General features: G+C 40.6%; 1 protein-coding gene across 2 annotated transcripts in view; it reads left to right on the forward strand.

The window, feature by feature from the left end:
- The window catches only part of ascc3 (activating signal cointegrator 1 complex subunit 3), a 192,508-nt gene that overhangs the window by 37,881 nt on the left and 137,212 nt on the right, over positions 1 to 17,415 (forward strand). For both annotated transcript variants that reach the window (XM_085803025.1, XM_085803024.1), the window contains exons 6-8: positions 13,625 to 13,820; positions 14,458 to 14,593; positions 17,113 to 17,238. In XM_085803025.1, the coding sequence (XP_085659151.1) occupies positions 13,625 to 13,820; positions 14,458 to 14,593; positions 17,113 to 17,238 (458 nt within the window). The remainder of the gene's footprint in view (positions 1 to 13,624; positions 13,821 to 14,457; positions 14,594 to 17,112; positions 17,239 to 17,415) is intronic.

A 17,415-nucleotide genomic window follows, 5' to 3' on the forward strand; every position in this document is an offset into this window, starting at 1 on the left:
TGATAGCATCTGACTGTGTTCAGTGATTTGTAATAAGTGCTGATGCTTGGTTATTTGCATTTGGTGTAAACCCACCATGTGTGTAATTAACGGCGCCAGAATTTTCCCTCAGCAATTTCCTCTTTTTTTTGTTTGGTGAAGATGGAGGTGGTGAAAAACATCTATTTTGGGGTATACTGGGATGAATTCATCTTAACTTTCTATTTCCTGAGCAGTGAGACGGTTCCTCTGCTCTTCTTGATGTGAAAAGGGAATTACATTTGTTGTTGAAAAACCAGGAAGTGTCCAATCTGGACTTAATGTATTATTCACCTTGTGAAGACAAAAATACCAAAACTCTATTTCTCCTTTTCTGAGTTTGTTTCTTCACATCCACACCTGATGTAAACAAAGATGAATATATTATTAGGATAAGAACATGTCATCTGCTATTATTGTTATTATTGAATGTCATGTTCCACCAATTTGGCACGTCACTTGGGATTGACATTTTTACTCAAGTCAATATTAGTACTCATAACTCAGTGACAGTGAATAATACTGTGACATCCATGGTTACAGAGCAAACAGGAACAGTGCCTGAGGTAGACTAAATTAAATCATTTAACATTTAATCTTAATAATTCATAGTATATTAAAATTGTGTTTTCAATCATGCATTATGACCAATGCCAATATAAGTTTGCATAAACAATAAGAGCTTTTATAGTTTGTTTCTAAATTAGACTCCAGATTTACCCATTTAAAAAAAAAAAAAAAGGTTTCAATGTGGTATTATGTTGTATATTTTGATAATACCCAGACTTAAATGTATAAAAACAAGGCTGTTTTCATGATTACTGTAAACCTTGGGTGTAGATGTTTCCCATCTCTGAGCGTAAACTGTGATGTGAAATTAACAGACAGAGATTGTAGCTCTATGTTAACGCCTCCACTGTCCATCACTGTCAGTATGTTATTTGAACTGTGTAGTGCTCTTGTTTTCTACATGCTAGTGAAATGGCTCAGACCAGTGAAAGGCTATTACCTGAAGATTGGCCTTTCACTTCAACTCAGTTCTTCATTATTTCTTTCACGTCCTTCATGCCATCTAGTATAGGAACGATGAAGACCAGACTAAAGCCTCCCTCGCGGGCAGGTTCTCTATTTCTGTCCTGGCTTTAATACTTCTCATGAATAAGAGAAATAATCGAATACCGTGCCGTGCTAATAGAGAAAAAGGCTGACATGTGCATGGTGTTGCTAAGGCCCAAATAAGCCGAGGCTCTTATGTGGAATAGGCTTACACAGGTTTTTTTTTTTTTGCTGTAGTTATCTGGCACTCCGGGTGGCTTAAAGCTGAGTTCATTGATTTTGTATGAGATTGTTTTTCAGGAGGCTTGATAGCGAGCGATACTAAAGCACTTCTCCTACTACCAGCCTTCCATACCTGCTGTTTTTTTTCTATTTCAAACGTCGCCCTCCATCCTGAGCCAGCATTGTATCTTGACCCCCTGTTTCCTTTGTTCTGTGGAGGCAGACTCCTCTTCTTATTCCCCCTCCTGAATGTGAAGAGTGGAGCTGCAAGTTGTTGAAAATATTGTTGCAAAAGTTGAAGACACGGGCTGAATGATATATAAAAGAATTTGCTAGTACTTTACTGTTATGTTTTAATATGTTTTTAGCTGGAAAACAACAGTGTGGTAGGCTAACTCCCGGCCCATTAGTTTAGTGAATGTTGACTGTATTTGCACCGTCTGTGAGGCGGGAGAGAATTTGACAACAGCTTCCTCCCTTGATATGGTTGAGTCATAACGACGACATGTCAGTTGCTGTCTTCTCAACACTTAGAAGACATTTGACGGGGTTGAAGGAGGTTGAAAATGATAAAAAAAAAAAACTTTTGCAGATACTCCTAAACCTGTCTCCGTGTGGATGGACACTAAGCAAATTCATGTGAAACCAAGTGAAACCATAGTCACACTTGGTCTAACCTCCCTGTATTTATGCTGTTCAGAGGTGCAAAACTTCTGTGTAACATAATTTATTGAACTGTTAAGATTAGCTATGAGAGCAGAAATAAGAATTGTGGAAGTACAGGCTGGTAGAGGAGACCATAAACACTTTCCATGTGCTGATGGTTTTCTCTGGCTGGTTTCAGATCCAGCAGATCCACTACACTCTCCTTGATACAATTGAAACATTTTCTCAGACTTCTGGCCACAATGTGTATTTGCATAAGTCAGGGGTTATGTCTGTTTCTAAAGTGTGGTATCCAGCTCTGGTTTGGGCCTGGCCAATTTAAGTGGATCCCATCTGGTATGAAGTATTTTGGGAAGGAACTGAGTGCCAATATTGCAGATATGATCCATATTAATGAGACTCTCCTCAATGCATCATTGCATTCATGACAAAGTTCAGTGTAGAGAAGGGGGAAACCTTGGTTTCTCTTGGTATTGTTTGGTTTTTTATTGTAGTGTTAAGGAATCACAACAAACCTAGGATTAATTTGCAGAAACTCATACAGTTATAAGTAATTGAAGTTTTCCCTGCTGTACAGCTGAAGTGGCAAGACACTATATGGATGAGAGTCATCCTGTAGCTTGGATGGCATTAGAAGAATGAAATAACTCAATTCCCTCTTCAGCTCAATTCAGACTAGAGACTAAATTGAATAATTAAATTTTATAACATTTAAAGAGACTAAATTTCGGAAAGTGTTAAAGATTTCACTATAAAAGCCAATAATAAGATATATACAGCTGATCTGGTCTTTGAGAAGTTATTCAAATCTTGTCAGGAACTTGGTGCACTTAGACTTGTAGATATATTTTCAAATGAGAACTTGTTTTGGGAGTGTACTTTGCCTGGGGAAGATATTATACAGCACTATTTTAAATTAACTAAGAATAATTATTCAGTGTTCAGAGTTTTGAAGACTTAAGCTAAAGTAGATTTTCAGACATCAGTGTTGCTCCGCATATCTTGTTGTAAACTAATGATTGTAGTTCTTTGGTTCTGCCTCATTGGTTTGAGCCAGAGTCGGATCCTGAAGAAGACAATAATGGGTCCGATCAACTTTCACAAGCTGAACTGGAGCCAGAAAACAAATGTACTGTACTAAAAAGGGAAGAGTTGGAAATAGACGAAAAGCTGGCGTTAGATTGAAACCATATGATACTGGACCTAAACCAGCTGATACTGGACTTAACTGAAACCAGCTGATACTGAACTTAAACTAGCCGATACTAGACTGAAATTAGCTGATACTGGACTGAAACCAACCGATCCTGGACTGAAACCAGCTGATACTAGACTGAACCAGCTGATACTGGACTGAAACCAACAGATACTGGACTGAAACCATCTGATACTGGACTGAAACCAGCCAATACCTGACCAAAAACAGGTTGATACTGGACTGAAACCAACCAATACGAGAATTAAACCAGCTGATACTGGACTGAAACCAGCCACTACTGGACCGAAAAAAGTTTGATACTGGACTGAAACCAGCGAATACTGGACTGAAACCAACAGATACTGGACTGAAACCATCTGATACTGGACTGAAACCAACCGATACTGGACTGAAACCAACCGATACTGGACTGAAATCAGCCGATACTGGACTGAAACCATCTGATACTGGACTGAAACTAGCCGATAATAGACTGAAATTAGCTGATACTGGACAGAAACCAACTGATCCTGGACTGAAACCAGCTGATACTAGACTGAACCATCTGATACTGGACTGAAACCAGCTGATACTGGACTGAAACCATCTGATACTGGACTGAAGCCAACCGATATTGGACTGAAACCAGCCGATACTGGACTTAAACCAGCTGATACTGGACTGAAACCAACCAATATTGGACTGAAGCCAGCTGATACTGGACCGAAAAAAGGTTGATACTGGACTGAAACCAGCAGATACTACACTTAAACCATCTGATACTGGACTGAAACCAGCGAATACTGGACTAAAAAAACAGCTGATATTAGGCAGATTGAAAGTGGTTCCACAAGTTTTTTTTTTTTCTTCAGATTTCTCATTTCTGAGTTGCACTGAATAACTCCACCAAATTTCACATTTTGAAATGTGTTATTCAGCCCCAGTGATTGTGGCAATGATTTTGTAGCAGTGAGAAAGTGAGTTGAAATTAAAAAAAGAAAAGGAAAAAAAAAGCAAAGCAATCAATCCCCACCAAAAGTATTTGACCCGTGTTGATGGATCTGTTGGCTTGGAAGAGCCTATATTGGAAAAGGAGAGTAAACATTTCTGGTGCAATGCTCACCTCCAGCTGTTGCTCCTGCTGCATGGATATTAAAAGAAATGTTAGAACGTATACGATCGTTCTTATGTTGCTGAATTCACAGGGTTTGGATTTAGATCTGATTCTGCTATTAATTCATTGGCAAACTCCTGAAACCTGCAGGCTGGATGACAAGTTTAATGAACTGGACAAAACTTTAATTCTCTAACTCTAACTATAACTCTAATTTGGACCTTTAACTGAGAGTGAAGTTATGACTCACCTTTATGAGGCAGAAACTAACTAAACAAATGACATGTAAATTGCAGCGATGTAAACACTTTCAGAGTCTGTCAAGCTTTAGTTGTGGTCACACACGTGCGCAGCTTCAGACCTCAGCCGATGTTATTCCCATTGTGAACGACTTTTGATCAGTGTTAAAAAATTTCACTTGCCAGACAGCTTTTGAGATTAGTGTTGCCTTGACGACTGAGGGTGAAGTCAGGAGGGGGGGTTAAAAAAGGCTGATTAAATTTTCCACTATTTGCATGCCATCAGGAGGAGTGGGATTTAGTGGGAATGCCTGTCTCTTGCTGATTAGCTTTTAAATTGCAGTTTGCAGCTTGGCACTTGCATGTTTATCAAAGTGGCTCCTCTCCACATTTCCATGGCTGATAGAGGCAGTGGTAAATGGAATGGACAATTAGAAAGATGACATGTCTGCAAATACCGAAAGTTTTTATCGGCTGCTGGATAATTCAGGTGATATTTTAAATGAAATTGGAGATATAATCACATTAACTCAATGTATTGTAATAGATACTGTATGGTATTGCTGCTTTTTCAACACGGATTCCCACGGTTCGTGTCGTCGGTCAAAGCGTTTTTGTCTTTTCCTGCTGAGCCATAGTACAATGTGTGATGCAAACTTTTATTAACCTGCTGCCTCATGATGCCAGATTTAAGTTGACTATAATTTAATGAGTCAATAGCAGTAGTATTAGGCCTAATATGCATACATTTTTAAATATTTAGTTTTTTCGTTCAGTGATTCGGAAATGTGAATCATGTTTTTCTTTAGGAAACTGAATATTCTGGGAATTGGGATCAAAAAAAGAAAAGATATACTGTATATACATACATATAAACAGATATCTACAAACATGAAAAAGTTGGACACACGAGCATAAAACAAAATCAAAATTGCTGTTTCATGTGTACAAAATGTCTTTATTTAGTATGCACAAAGAAGTGGAACTTGATAAATAAATGAATTCTGAGCAGACACTGACTGTTAATGTAACGTGTGCAGACACACACACACACGTACACACACACTCTCCACATAACGGCTTCATATTTTCATGCTAGCTCAATTTCAGCAGCAGCTCTGTTGCTGATGGCAGGGAAGCTGGTCCTGAGAGCAGGAGCAGCTCTCCCGCTGTTGGAGAAGAAAGCCGACAGCTCCCCACCCTGCAGCCACCCCCCTCTTGGTTTGGTTGGTTTTGGAGACAAACCAAGAGGTGGAGCACGGCGGGGCGCTGACAGCTCCACCCTGGTAGAAATAGCCTCCCATCGAGTGTTTGTGTTTGTGTATGCCGATGCCTTTGAATGGGTCATTAAGCGCATTTCTTTTTTTCTGTTCAAGTGCGGTACAGTAGGTGTGTAGAAAACTGCACCCGAGTCCGTTTATTTTGAGACTTGACGTACTTTTGCAAATGGTTCTGTCATGAATTTAACAAGAAGATGATGGCAGTGTTTCTCCCGACGAACATTTGAGACAATTTCCTCAGGCCAGGATCAGAACTGAGGTTTTTTTTCTCTCAGACAAGAGCTCGGCTCACTCTTGTGACTGTGACAGCTTTAACAAGGAGAACAAGAACTGGGTGGATGCAGGGAGCCTTGCATCACCCACACTGCTAAAGAAGTTTGACAACAAGGCAGTCAGCTCGGCTACCTGGGTCCACCATTGATCTGGATTCAGTTTGATTCTCTTGACTTTTCTAGGACTTCAGTGCATGTGTGAGATCTATACAGGTAAAAGCCAGTGAATTAGAATATTTTGAAAAACTTGATTTATTTCAGTAATTGCATTCAAAAGGTGTAACTTGTACATTATATTTATTCATTGCACACAGACTGATGCATTCAAATGTTTATTTCATTTAATTTTGATGATTTGAAGTGGCAACAAATGAAAATCCAAAATTCCGTGTGTCACAAAATTAGAATATTACTTAAGGCTAATACAAAAAAGGGATTTTTAGAAATGTTGGCCAACTGAAAAGTATGAAAATGAAAAATATGAGCATGTACAATACTCAATACTTGGTTGGAGCTCCTTTTGCCTCAATTACTGCGTTAATGCGGCGTGGCATGGAGTCGATGAGTTTCTGGCACTGCTCAGGTGTTATGAGAGCCCAGGTTGCTCTGATAGTGGCCTTCAACTCTTCTGCGTTTTTTGGGTCTGGCATTCTGCATCTTCCTTTTCACAATACCCCACAGATTTTCTATGGGGCTAAGGTCAGGGGAGTTGGCTGGCCAATTTAGAACAGAAATACCCATGGTCCGTAAACCAGGCACGGGTAGATTTTGCGCTGTGTGCAGGCGCCAAGTCCTGTTGGAACTTGAAATCTCCATCTCCATAGAGCAGGTCAGCAGCAGGAAGCATGAAGTGCTCTAAAACTTGCTGGTATACGGCTGCGTTGACCCTGGATCTCAGGAAAGTGTAAAGTGTAAAGTAAAGTGTAAAGTTTCCACCATCAGTGATGGTTTGGGGTGCCATGTCATCTGCTGGTGTCGGTCCACTCTGTTTCCTGAGATCCAGGGTCAACGCAGCCGTATACCAGCAAGTTTTAGAGCACTTCATGCTTCCTGCTGCTGACCTGCTCTATGGAGATGGAGATTTCAAGTTCCAACAGGACTTGGCGCCTGCACACAGCGCAAAATCTACCCGTGCTGGTATACGGCCCATGGTATTTCTGTTCTAAATTGGCCAGCCAACTCCCCTGACCTTAGCCCCATAGAAAATCTGTGGGGTATTGTGGAAAAGGAAGATGCAGAATGGCCAGACCCAAAAACGCAGAAGAGTTGAAGGCCACTATCAGAGCAACCTGGGCTCTCATAACACCTGAGCAGTGCCAGAAACTCATCGACTCCATGCCACGCCGCATTAACGCAGTAATTGAGGCAAAAGGAGCTCCAACCAAGTATTGAGTATTGTACATGCTCATATTTTTCATTTTCATACTTTTCAGTTGGCCAACATTTCTAAAAATCCCTTTTTTGTATTAGCCTTAAGTAATATTCTAATTTTGTGACACACGGAATTTTGGATTTTCATTTGTTGCCACTTCAAATCATCAAAATTAAATGAAATAAACATTTGAATGCATCAGTCTGTGTGCAATGAATAAATATAATGTACAAGTTACACCTTTTGAATGCAATTACTGAAATAAATCAAGTTTTTCAAAAATATTCTAATTCACTGGCTTTTACCTGTATATTGAATTATAACGAATGTTTTTTTAATGACTTAGAGATAGCAGAGATATTTCATTATCATTGGAGTTAATAATATAGACACTTTTGTGCTTGATTCTGCATTTAAAGCCAGAGATCAGATTAGCTGACATCCAAAGCTTCTTTCACATTGTGTAACTACAAAGGACTGAACACAGTCTGAAGGTATTGGCTGAAATGTATTCTGCTATATTGGACACAACCCAAATCTGTGCATATTGAAAATGAACATATATGAGATTACCATAGTATAAGAGCCAATAAACAGCAAAAAAGAATAAATTTGGTAAGTAGTGCTTAGTGTAAGTCAGAATACATTTTCTATTTAGTAGGATGCTTAGTGTGCTGCTTACGATGAGTCTGAAAAGACTGCTCTTGAAAATGTCACAATGATTCAAAACACTGCAGCTGTGTGACAACACCTTAAAATCATGGCGTAAACAAACAATCCATCTTGGCCGGGCTCTTCACGGTGATTACGGCATCATGATCGCTTGTGGAAATGAGAATCCTGGAGGGTTGGGAGGCGGCAACAATCTGAGATACATAACAAGGCACACGGGCTCCCGAAGAGAGGGAAGGTAAAGGATGGGGAATGGTTTAGACAGAGGAATTGGTGTATAGAGGGTGACAGAGCTAAAGGGTTCGGGAGTTGGAGAGGTAATAGGAGGGAGGGTGAGAGTGACAGGAAGAGTGTAAGAGTGCAGCAGGTAGAGCTGCTAGACGAGATAAGAAGAAGAATCATTCAGTCAATCAGCCCGAGCAGCGGTACAATCATCAGATCTCATCTGTTTTCAAGAGCAATTCTGCCTTTTATTGAGCTGTTGTGCCTCAAACAGGGAGGCTGCAATAGGGAACATTAACCCCTGCGCTGCCACGTGCACCTGACATCAATGGGTAATCAGGATTACTGCAGCAATATGATTCAGTTTTTACTGACACTAGCTGACCTGACATCGTGGTCTCAATGCGACCAAGCTTCTGTCGACTGAAGATGAATCGTCTTTCAGTCAGAACTATAGTACTGAAGTCCTTTATAATATGAATCATGGTGAGAGTGTAACAGGTGAAAGAGAGAAATGTTCACACAGATTAATGTATTTATTCACGGATGACTCATTGGTTTTCTTCAAATCCATTATTTATAGACATGAATTAGACAAAATGAAGGTGCAGTAATCATTTTTAAATAATGTTTTAGGATGATGCAACATTTTATTTCACCAGATTTGATCCAAACCCAAGTGTAGCATTTAGATTAATATGTTCATGACAGCAGCTCTGATCACCGTTTACTTTGCTCTGCATTTAACTGCAGAGATACATGGATCTATCCCAGAGATTGCCAGCACTGAAACAGATGTGCTGGTATTGTAGTATCTATCAGCCAATAAACAACAAGAAAAGTCAGTTTGATATAATCAAGAAACAATGTTTGAAAACCTGTTGGATAGAATTTCAAATGACATGGATTAATCAAAGTGGATGTGTTTTATTGATCAGTTTGTGCCATCTCAAGTATCTGCACAATTAGCTCAAATTGGAACAATAACAAAAACTGTGGTGCAAATGCTTCATCAACGATATCAACGGTAGTAGTTAGTGGTTAAAAGTCTTGTTGTGTACGTCACAGCATGTATTATATGTTATTGCAGCTGCAGACACTCCCAAAACTAAACCATACAAAACTTTTTTTTTTTTCAAATGCTGTTTTATTGTGGCATTAATTCAATAACATGAATTACTGATTTGTGTGCACGAATCATTTAATATCAGGAGTTGATTTAATTAACTAATTTGAGAGCACAAATTATTAATTTGTGCATGAGTTATTTCTGTCAGATAAGGTGTATGTACAAATTATTACAGTTTTTTTCCCCCTCATGACACCTGCTGATCTTGGCACAAAAGTTTTAATGTGTGTAACGGAGCATAAACTTCTCTGTCTAGCGTTTATACATTCAGACTTTGTGTTTAAGTTCATTGAATTTGAAAAAAAAATGGTGGATACCACATTAAAGTGCCAAGTCTCAGCTTTAATTTGAGCTGGTTTTTATGCCAGCATATAAAGAACTGTAGGGAAGATATGGCCCCTTTAATAGTGGCCAAATAGCAAAGGGGTCAGAAGTAATTGGGCAGTTGGCTATTAAATGTTTCCTGGGCAGCTGTTGAAATGACACACAGTCGCCCAAGAAGCGTTTAACATTTGGCCGCTGCCCGCGGCCGTGAAAATGGTACAAAAGTGTCCTGGATTAACTGGGTGGAGGAAGAACAAGACGGACACTGGTTCATCCAGAAGACGACAGCAGACGCCAAGACACAAGAAAAGTGAGCTGGTGTTGCGGAAATGCACAGATCTTTCTGAGCAATCATTTAAAAACACGGGAGGTCCAACTCCTCAGGTCGTGACTCAGCAGTTTTCCTACACTTGAAGAATAATGGACTCTCCTGTGAGAACACCGGTGCACAGGTTTTGGACAAGAAGGACAGGACGAAGAAAGGAGGAGGCCATCCATCTTAAAAACAGGGAAACCATCAAATTGAAAACAACTTTGCTCCACAAGGAATCATCAGCAGCACATCAAGCGTCGACAGGAAACACTGACCTGAAGCCAGTGAGAGGACCGAGGCCACAATGTACAGACATTAAAAGGATAGTTTGCCCAAAATTCAAATTGCACTCATTATCTACTCACCCTCATGTGGACTAAGGGCTGGGAGAAGTTTCAGAGTCCTCCGTGGCTTCTCTGAGTTACAGGGGGTCTCGGCGTAGCAGTGCATGTCCATATAACGGTTGCAAATGGATACCACTTTTCTTCGTAACAAAAAGACACACCAAAAAACATCCAAATACCTCCATGCATGCTGCTCGTATGTAATGTCCGTCTTGTATAGTGTTGGGGCGATTTTGACATTCTCAGATCGTCCCAATCGCCCTCCCTGGAGATCGCCGATAGACCTGTCTATCGCCGGGGGCGGAGGCCGTTCCACGTATTCGTTCGTTCGACCGGGGGGGGGGGGGCGGCGTATGAGTATGGCTTTTACCTTGTCCTGCTGTCATGCATGCGCGCTTCTCTCTGTGTATGTGTGAGGGCTAATAACGGAGAAAGAGCGCTATGATCAATGAACGGAACGCTATTGCGTTGCCGAAAGCCGAAAAATCTATTCATGGCGGACGTAATTTATTTGTGGCATATCAGTGAACACGTCGTCGGGCTGTGACATACAGGGCTGGCGTCGGCAGCCTAGCATAGACAGCCACAACACCAGCTAAACGTGTTTCCTCAAATTTGAGGCAGAGTGGCCACCCTGTTTACCACAGAGATGTTGTGTGCGGTCATATGACTACCTGGCTCCGTCTGATTGGACGTCGCCAGTGGCTGCATTTGATTGGTGAAACACTGTCATTTGACAGAGTATAGTTGGAAGCAGCAAGCCAAGCGGCTTCATTAAAACAAAACAAACAGATTGCGCATTAGATCAATAAAAAAGTAGCGAGTATGTGTGTGTGTAAAATCGGCAAGAAAACAAAACATCGCCGATCGTCCTTCCAATCGCCGATAGACGATTGGATCGCCAATCGGCACAACCCTAGTCTTGTATTGAAGCCCCGAAATGCGAAATTGTTCGGAAAAAAATGAAATAAGTCTATATTTCAAGCTTGTTTGTAGCGGAAGCTCCTCTTCCTGGTCCGTCCAAATCACGCGAGAAAAAAAAGAAGAAAGACTATTGTTGTAGCTCTCCAAAAGGATATGGCGTTCTCATCTGCCTTGCGAAATCGTCATAACCACAAGGGATAGCGTGCATCTCATCTTTGCTATGTACTGTATGTACGAAAGGAACAAATCTGTCAGACTCTCCATGTTCTCGCTGTTCCAAATACCAGCTTGCCACCTGACTACTTTATCCAGTTGTTTTCTATATCCCAATGAATCCACGCACATCGCCACCTAATGTTGAGGAAGCTGACATGTTTTGGTCAACTATTCGATTTCCCCTGTTGCATGTAAAACTGGGACAAGGACAGAACTCCGATGAGACACCCAACTTGAGCTATGAGCGACTTAGCTGTGCATTTAAACGCACCGATTGTCATTGTAATGAAGCCAGTGTGGATCGTCTAGCTGTTTATATCTCTAAGTTTCAACAGTACTCCCTCCTCCTCTGTGGTATAAACACAAGAGACCGTGATGGAGACAGTACAAAGTGAAAAAAACCCTTTTCTCTGCATCAGAGGTGAGGATGTTGGAAACAGAACAGTGGAGTGAAGGGTTGCAGGGTGTGCGGCTTGTACATGGAAAATAACGGGAGCAGCTGTTTTGACAGCTGTTTGGCCTTCACTCAACAAAGGAGGAGGTCTGCGACACCACTTATCCCCCACCTACACTGTCATCCCTTCATCCTTCCCCGGAGATTTAACAACCATTCACACTTGGCCTCGGGTGACCCCAATGACTCTAATGACTGTCGTTACAACGGCCAGGAGCTCTAACGAAACAAGTGACATCAGCGGCCTCGATAACGACCCCACAGATGATAAATCCGTGGGACTCTTCCTTTCCCACAGGCAGTCAGAGCTGGAGAAGCCTCTTCAAATATCTACAGGTTACAGGTTCTCTCTTTTGGACCCAAATAGTTCTGTTACCAATGGAAAAAAGACATTTGGAGGGGGAAGTTCAATCCTTTCACAGGTTTTAGAAAGTTACCATTAAAGCTGGACATGGAAGAGATGTGTCTGATAAAGCTTCTGTATATTGGTTAGTGTTGTGGTACTAGAGACCGGTCTTGGTCTGGTCTCGTAATCGACTACATTTTTACTCGGTCTAACCCAACGCTAACCCCCTTTGTCTTGGTCTTGACTCGGCCTGGACCCTCTCAAAGTCTTGGTCTTGACTCAGATATTTTTATATGCTGCATTTTATTTGAACTTAATTAATATTTGAGGAAGTGAAAGTATAGAATACTGTTGTTTAAGATTGTGCGTGGTGTGTTTAATCATAATTTTAATTAATAATAATTAGTTAAATATATTTTTATCAGTATTTTTCTTTTTTTTTTCAAATACTAGACATTTCAGGTGACCCCATTTGAATTTCAGGCGACTACACGTTTGTGATGAATGCACATCCTGGTAAACTTTGTACCGTAAAGTTAGATTGTTTCTTGATTATAGTACGAAGTCTGCCAAATCCTTTATTTTTCCTGTTATTTTGAGATATAAAGGGCAAATGCTCTTGTTATCTGGGTGATCTCGACAAAAAAATAAAATAAAATCCATTATGTTGCGATAATGGAATGACAAATTATTTGTATGGCCTTTCTCAGTTTCTATGGGAGCGTATTGCATTCACTTAAAGAAGAAAACCTCTTTGTTTTTCTGTGTATTTTCTTTCTGTTCTTTGGAGTGGTATTTTTTTCTGTTTTTTGGGGGGAGTTTAGAATAATTTAAAGCAACAGAGGCTTTCATTCCTTTCTTGAGAGTTTGATTTAATGAAAAGCAAACATGGACCGCTTGTTTAGTTTAATCCAGTTTTACTTTGTTTTGGGTTTGAGATTGACCCTTTGGAGCAGCAACTGTAGTTTAATGTTACTTGCAGGTGGGAGCTTCTCTCAGGATTTTGAAGTGTCTTGTTGAGGTTTTTTTTCCCAATTGAATACAATAGGCTTTGATACATTTTTTATAATAAAGTCTTTCAGAATATGGTCTATTGCTCTCTGCACTAGGAGGTCAGCTGTCATAATTGTAGTATGCTGTCAGGTGTGATCTTCACATCCAACATCCATCCATTTACCGCAATAGAACAGTTGATCTCTGTTGCTGTCTATTTACATCATGTCTGTGTTTGTGTTTCCTCCAGATATGAGCCAAAAAGGGGAAATGACCAAGCCCATGTTCGGGTGCCAGGTGACCATCCAGTCAGAGCAGGAAAAGCAGATGATGAAAATGTACCGCAGGGAGGAGAAGAGAGAGAGGAAGAGAGGCAAAGGAGCAGATGACGGTGATGCTGCAGATGCTGCCTTGCCCTTCGACCCCAGAGAGATGAGAGTCCACAGGTAAAATATCACATCTACAGACTTTCCTCCTCCCTCTCCTGTTGTTCTGTCTGTCTGTCCGTCTCCACCTGTCCTCTCAGGTATCCACACCACAACCGACAGGCTTCTGCATTTTTAATGACGACTCAGCTAAAGCTTTAAAAAGTCGGGGGGTATATATAAGGCACAATGATGCAGAAGCTTGCCACATTTTTTTTCTTGTAGAGGATTTTCCTGAAAATTTAATTTCAGAGGATGGGAAAAAAAAAGGAGCAGTGATCTGTTTAATTAAAAACTTAGCATGGCCAAATCCAGCACAGTGTGCAGGAACAGATTAGTAGAGAGGTAAGCCACTTTAGAAAGGAACATAATGCCTCATATCTTTGCTTCTTCATCTGAATCATCTGTCAACTGCACTATTTATTTTTAAAGCAAAAAAAAAGTTGTTTTCTTTTTTTTCTGCAGATGAGACACTGTGCTCATTTTTGATGAAATTACTTTGGAGTACATTTTGATTTCCTTCACTTTCTTTGTCTTTACTTTGAAAACTCCCAGTACTCTCTTGTGCCTCATCTTGAATATCCAGTTATGTTACAGTAACTCTCCTCTCCTGAGTGTGTGTGATGTAAACTGTGTGTCCCTGTGTTTTCCGGCCCAGGGAGCAGGCGCTTCTGACGGCACGGCGAGACCCCATCCTGACCAGAGAGAGAGCGTACGAACGTATACGGTATCCCAATGTCTACGACGTCTACGCAGAGGCGGCCAAGACGCCTGCGTTTGTCGGAGGAGCCAGGGTGAGGCCGGAAAAAGAGAAATCTATGTGTGTGTGTGCGTGTGAAGCGTCAAGGTTTCGACCCTGCCGGCTGTGTGCTGTGTCTTCAGCCTTGGAGATTCAACACAATTCAAATGCTCAGAAAGAGAAAAAGTCTTTAGTTAGAGGGATCTTTCTGAAGTATTTCAGAGGAAGGTGGGTTGATTTATCTCCACTGCAGGGATCATCCTTCCTTGACACCCGTAAAGGCCCCAGACTCAGTGTGAGAACATCAATCTTGCAGGTTCATTGCATGTCACACTGTGGGAGATCGGTCTAACGAAATGTTGGTGTCAGACCGGGCGATATCAGTTTTGTTCCTATGATGGACTGAAAAAAAAAAGAAACATCTTGAAAGTGCAGAAGCGTACAGTGATGTTTTTCAAGAAGATGTATTATTCAAAAACGCAACATGCACCATCTTGGCCTGTATTCTGATTTATTGGCTTTGTCAATGACAATTTGCTCCCTAAGTTTTGAGTGTGATAGAAACTCTCTCTGGTTGTGGATCAGTTTTGGTCTGGAACAGCCCACATTGCGAAGTTTTTCCTCTGCATCTACATTACGTACATCTCCAGAACAGGCACCATCAGATTTTTGCTTTTACATGTTAAAGGGATAGTTCAACATTTTGACAAATTGGCCCATTGCCATAATCCCTATAGTTTTAGCAGTAGGTTTGTTACCTTTAATTGTCGGTGCAAGGTATTTTTAGAACGGCGGAGCAGAGCAGTGAGCTGCTCAGAGCTACGCTACGGAGGCTAATGGGATTTCTCCTTCATCAAACTCACCAAATACACAATCCAACAACTCCAAAACGCTCTGATGGACAAGTTGTGACCTGCACATTTAGGTATTAATGGAACATTATGAGACAGAGTTGTTTTAGAGGTAAATTCATGTAAAACCACTGATGCGCGTTGCCTTCGAGACAGTTTTTCAGCAAGCAGTCTCTGCATTTACTGTACCTCTAAAACAACTCTGTCTGGTAACGTTCTGTCATTATCTCATATTGTGGTGAATGTGCAGGTCACAACTTGTCTACCAGAGCGTTTTGGAGTTGTTGGATTGTGTATTTGATGAGTTTGATGAGGGAAACCAAGAAATCCCATGAGCCTCCGTAGTGTAGCTCTGAGCAGCTCGCGGCTTTGCTCCGCCGTTCTAAAAATAGCTTGCACCGACAATTAAAGGTAACGAACCTACTGCTAAAACTATAGGGATTATGTTAATGGATCAGTTTGCCAAAATGTTGAACTATCCCTTTAATAGAATAACAATTGTATTCATGCACTTCTCTCAAAGACACAGACATGAGCACCAGATTGATTTTATCGGTTGTAAACTCGATTGTTTTGTGCACAACAGAGGAAATTTACAAATCAGTTTTAGATAAGTTGACAAAACACAGTGAGTGAATGAGTCTGTGTTTCTAATGAATTATATCCTGTGAATAAAGCTGAGGTTTCCTCTCCTGTGATATCATTTAAATTAAATATGGAGACATATTTCCAGCACCTACCTTCATCTTGTTTTAGTGAAATATTGCTTTGTCAAACACCTCATGTGAGTGCATACATCATTTTTGTGACATTTGAATTTTTCTTCATCACTTTTATTTTTTAAAGTTTGCAATTTCTAATTGTGCATTGTGCATTTAGTTATTCCCATAATAACCTCATACTGTCTCATAGATAGCACCAAGCTGTATGCTTATATTACGGACCTAGTTTATAAATATTTCAATTTATTTCATGAGAAGTCTGTATTCTCCTTCAGTGTGTTATTGTTGAATGGCTCCAAATACCAGAGCTGAAAATGAGAACAGCTTTATTGGAAAACTCAGCTGTATTAAAATTCACTGTATGTGAGCACACAGAGGAGGAGGAGGAGGAGGAGGAGAGGAGCAAACAGATAAAGAAGCTGAATCTGGCTGACAGTAGGCAGAATGCAAATACAACGCGATGATGTCAGTTGTTTACAGCAGTTCTGCAACAGTTTTTAATTAAGTCTTCAATGTTGCACATTAACATACACATACACTGTCCAGTCATACTATATTTCCCACCTAGTGGTGTTTATTTAAACTTTAGTTGCATTTGCTGTGATCATGTTAATCCACAACCTTAGTATTTATTTAGTTATTGGATTTTTTATGGGATTTATGGCACGTTTCCATTGTTGTGTTGCTCTGTTGTTGTATTTAATTGGGCTGTTAACATGAAGTTCTTCACATTTATGTACGTGTTCAAAACGAGCGCTGATGATGAGACCTTCAAAGTGTGATAGATGTGCTCCGTACTCTCAGGGGAGCGAGGAGCATATGGAGGAAAAGTGGGAAACAGCTGAATTCAGATTACTATGTTTGGTGACTTTGTATGTCCTTCCAAGTTTGAGTGTGTGTTTTTTTTTTTTTTTTTTTTTAAATCTGTGTATGTTGAACCACAGAGGTCATTTAGGTTTTCTTTATTTTTTATTTTTTGTGCGTGTGTGTGTGACATTCAGATGCTGCTCCCCGAGGGAATCCGCCGAGACAACAATAAGATGTATGAAGAGGTGGAGATCCCACCCAACGAACCCATGCCGATCGGCTTTGAAGAGAAGCCCATCTACATCCCTGAACTAGATGAGGTAGGGGCCACTGTGTGTGTGTTCGTACACTGTGTTTCCATATACTATGAGTGTGTGAGTCTATGTCTGTGAGTACTGGTTTTCAAGGGTGACAGTGATGGGTCTGAAGTCAGGATCAATCCATCACACTTTATTTCCAGAGCACCTTTCATACAATAAAAAGCAGCCTAAACTGCT

This window comes from Trachurus japonicus, chromosome 16, assembly GCF_045865225.1.
Source record: "Trachurus japonicus isolate A0001 chromosome 16, Traja_1.0".
In the NCBI taxonomy this organism is placed as follows: Eukaryota; Metazoa; Chordata; class Actinopteri; order Carangiformes; family Carangidae; genus Trachurus; species Trachurus japonicus.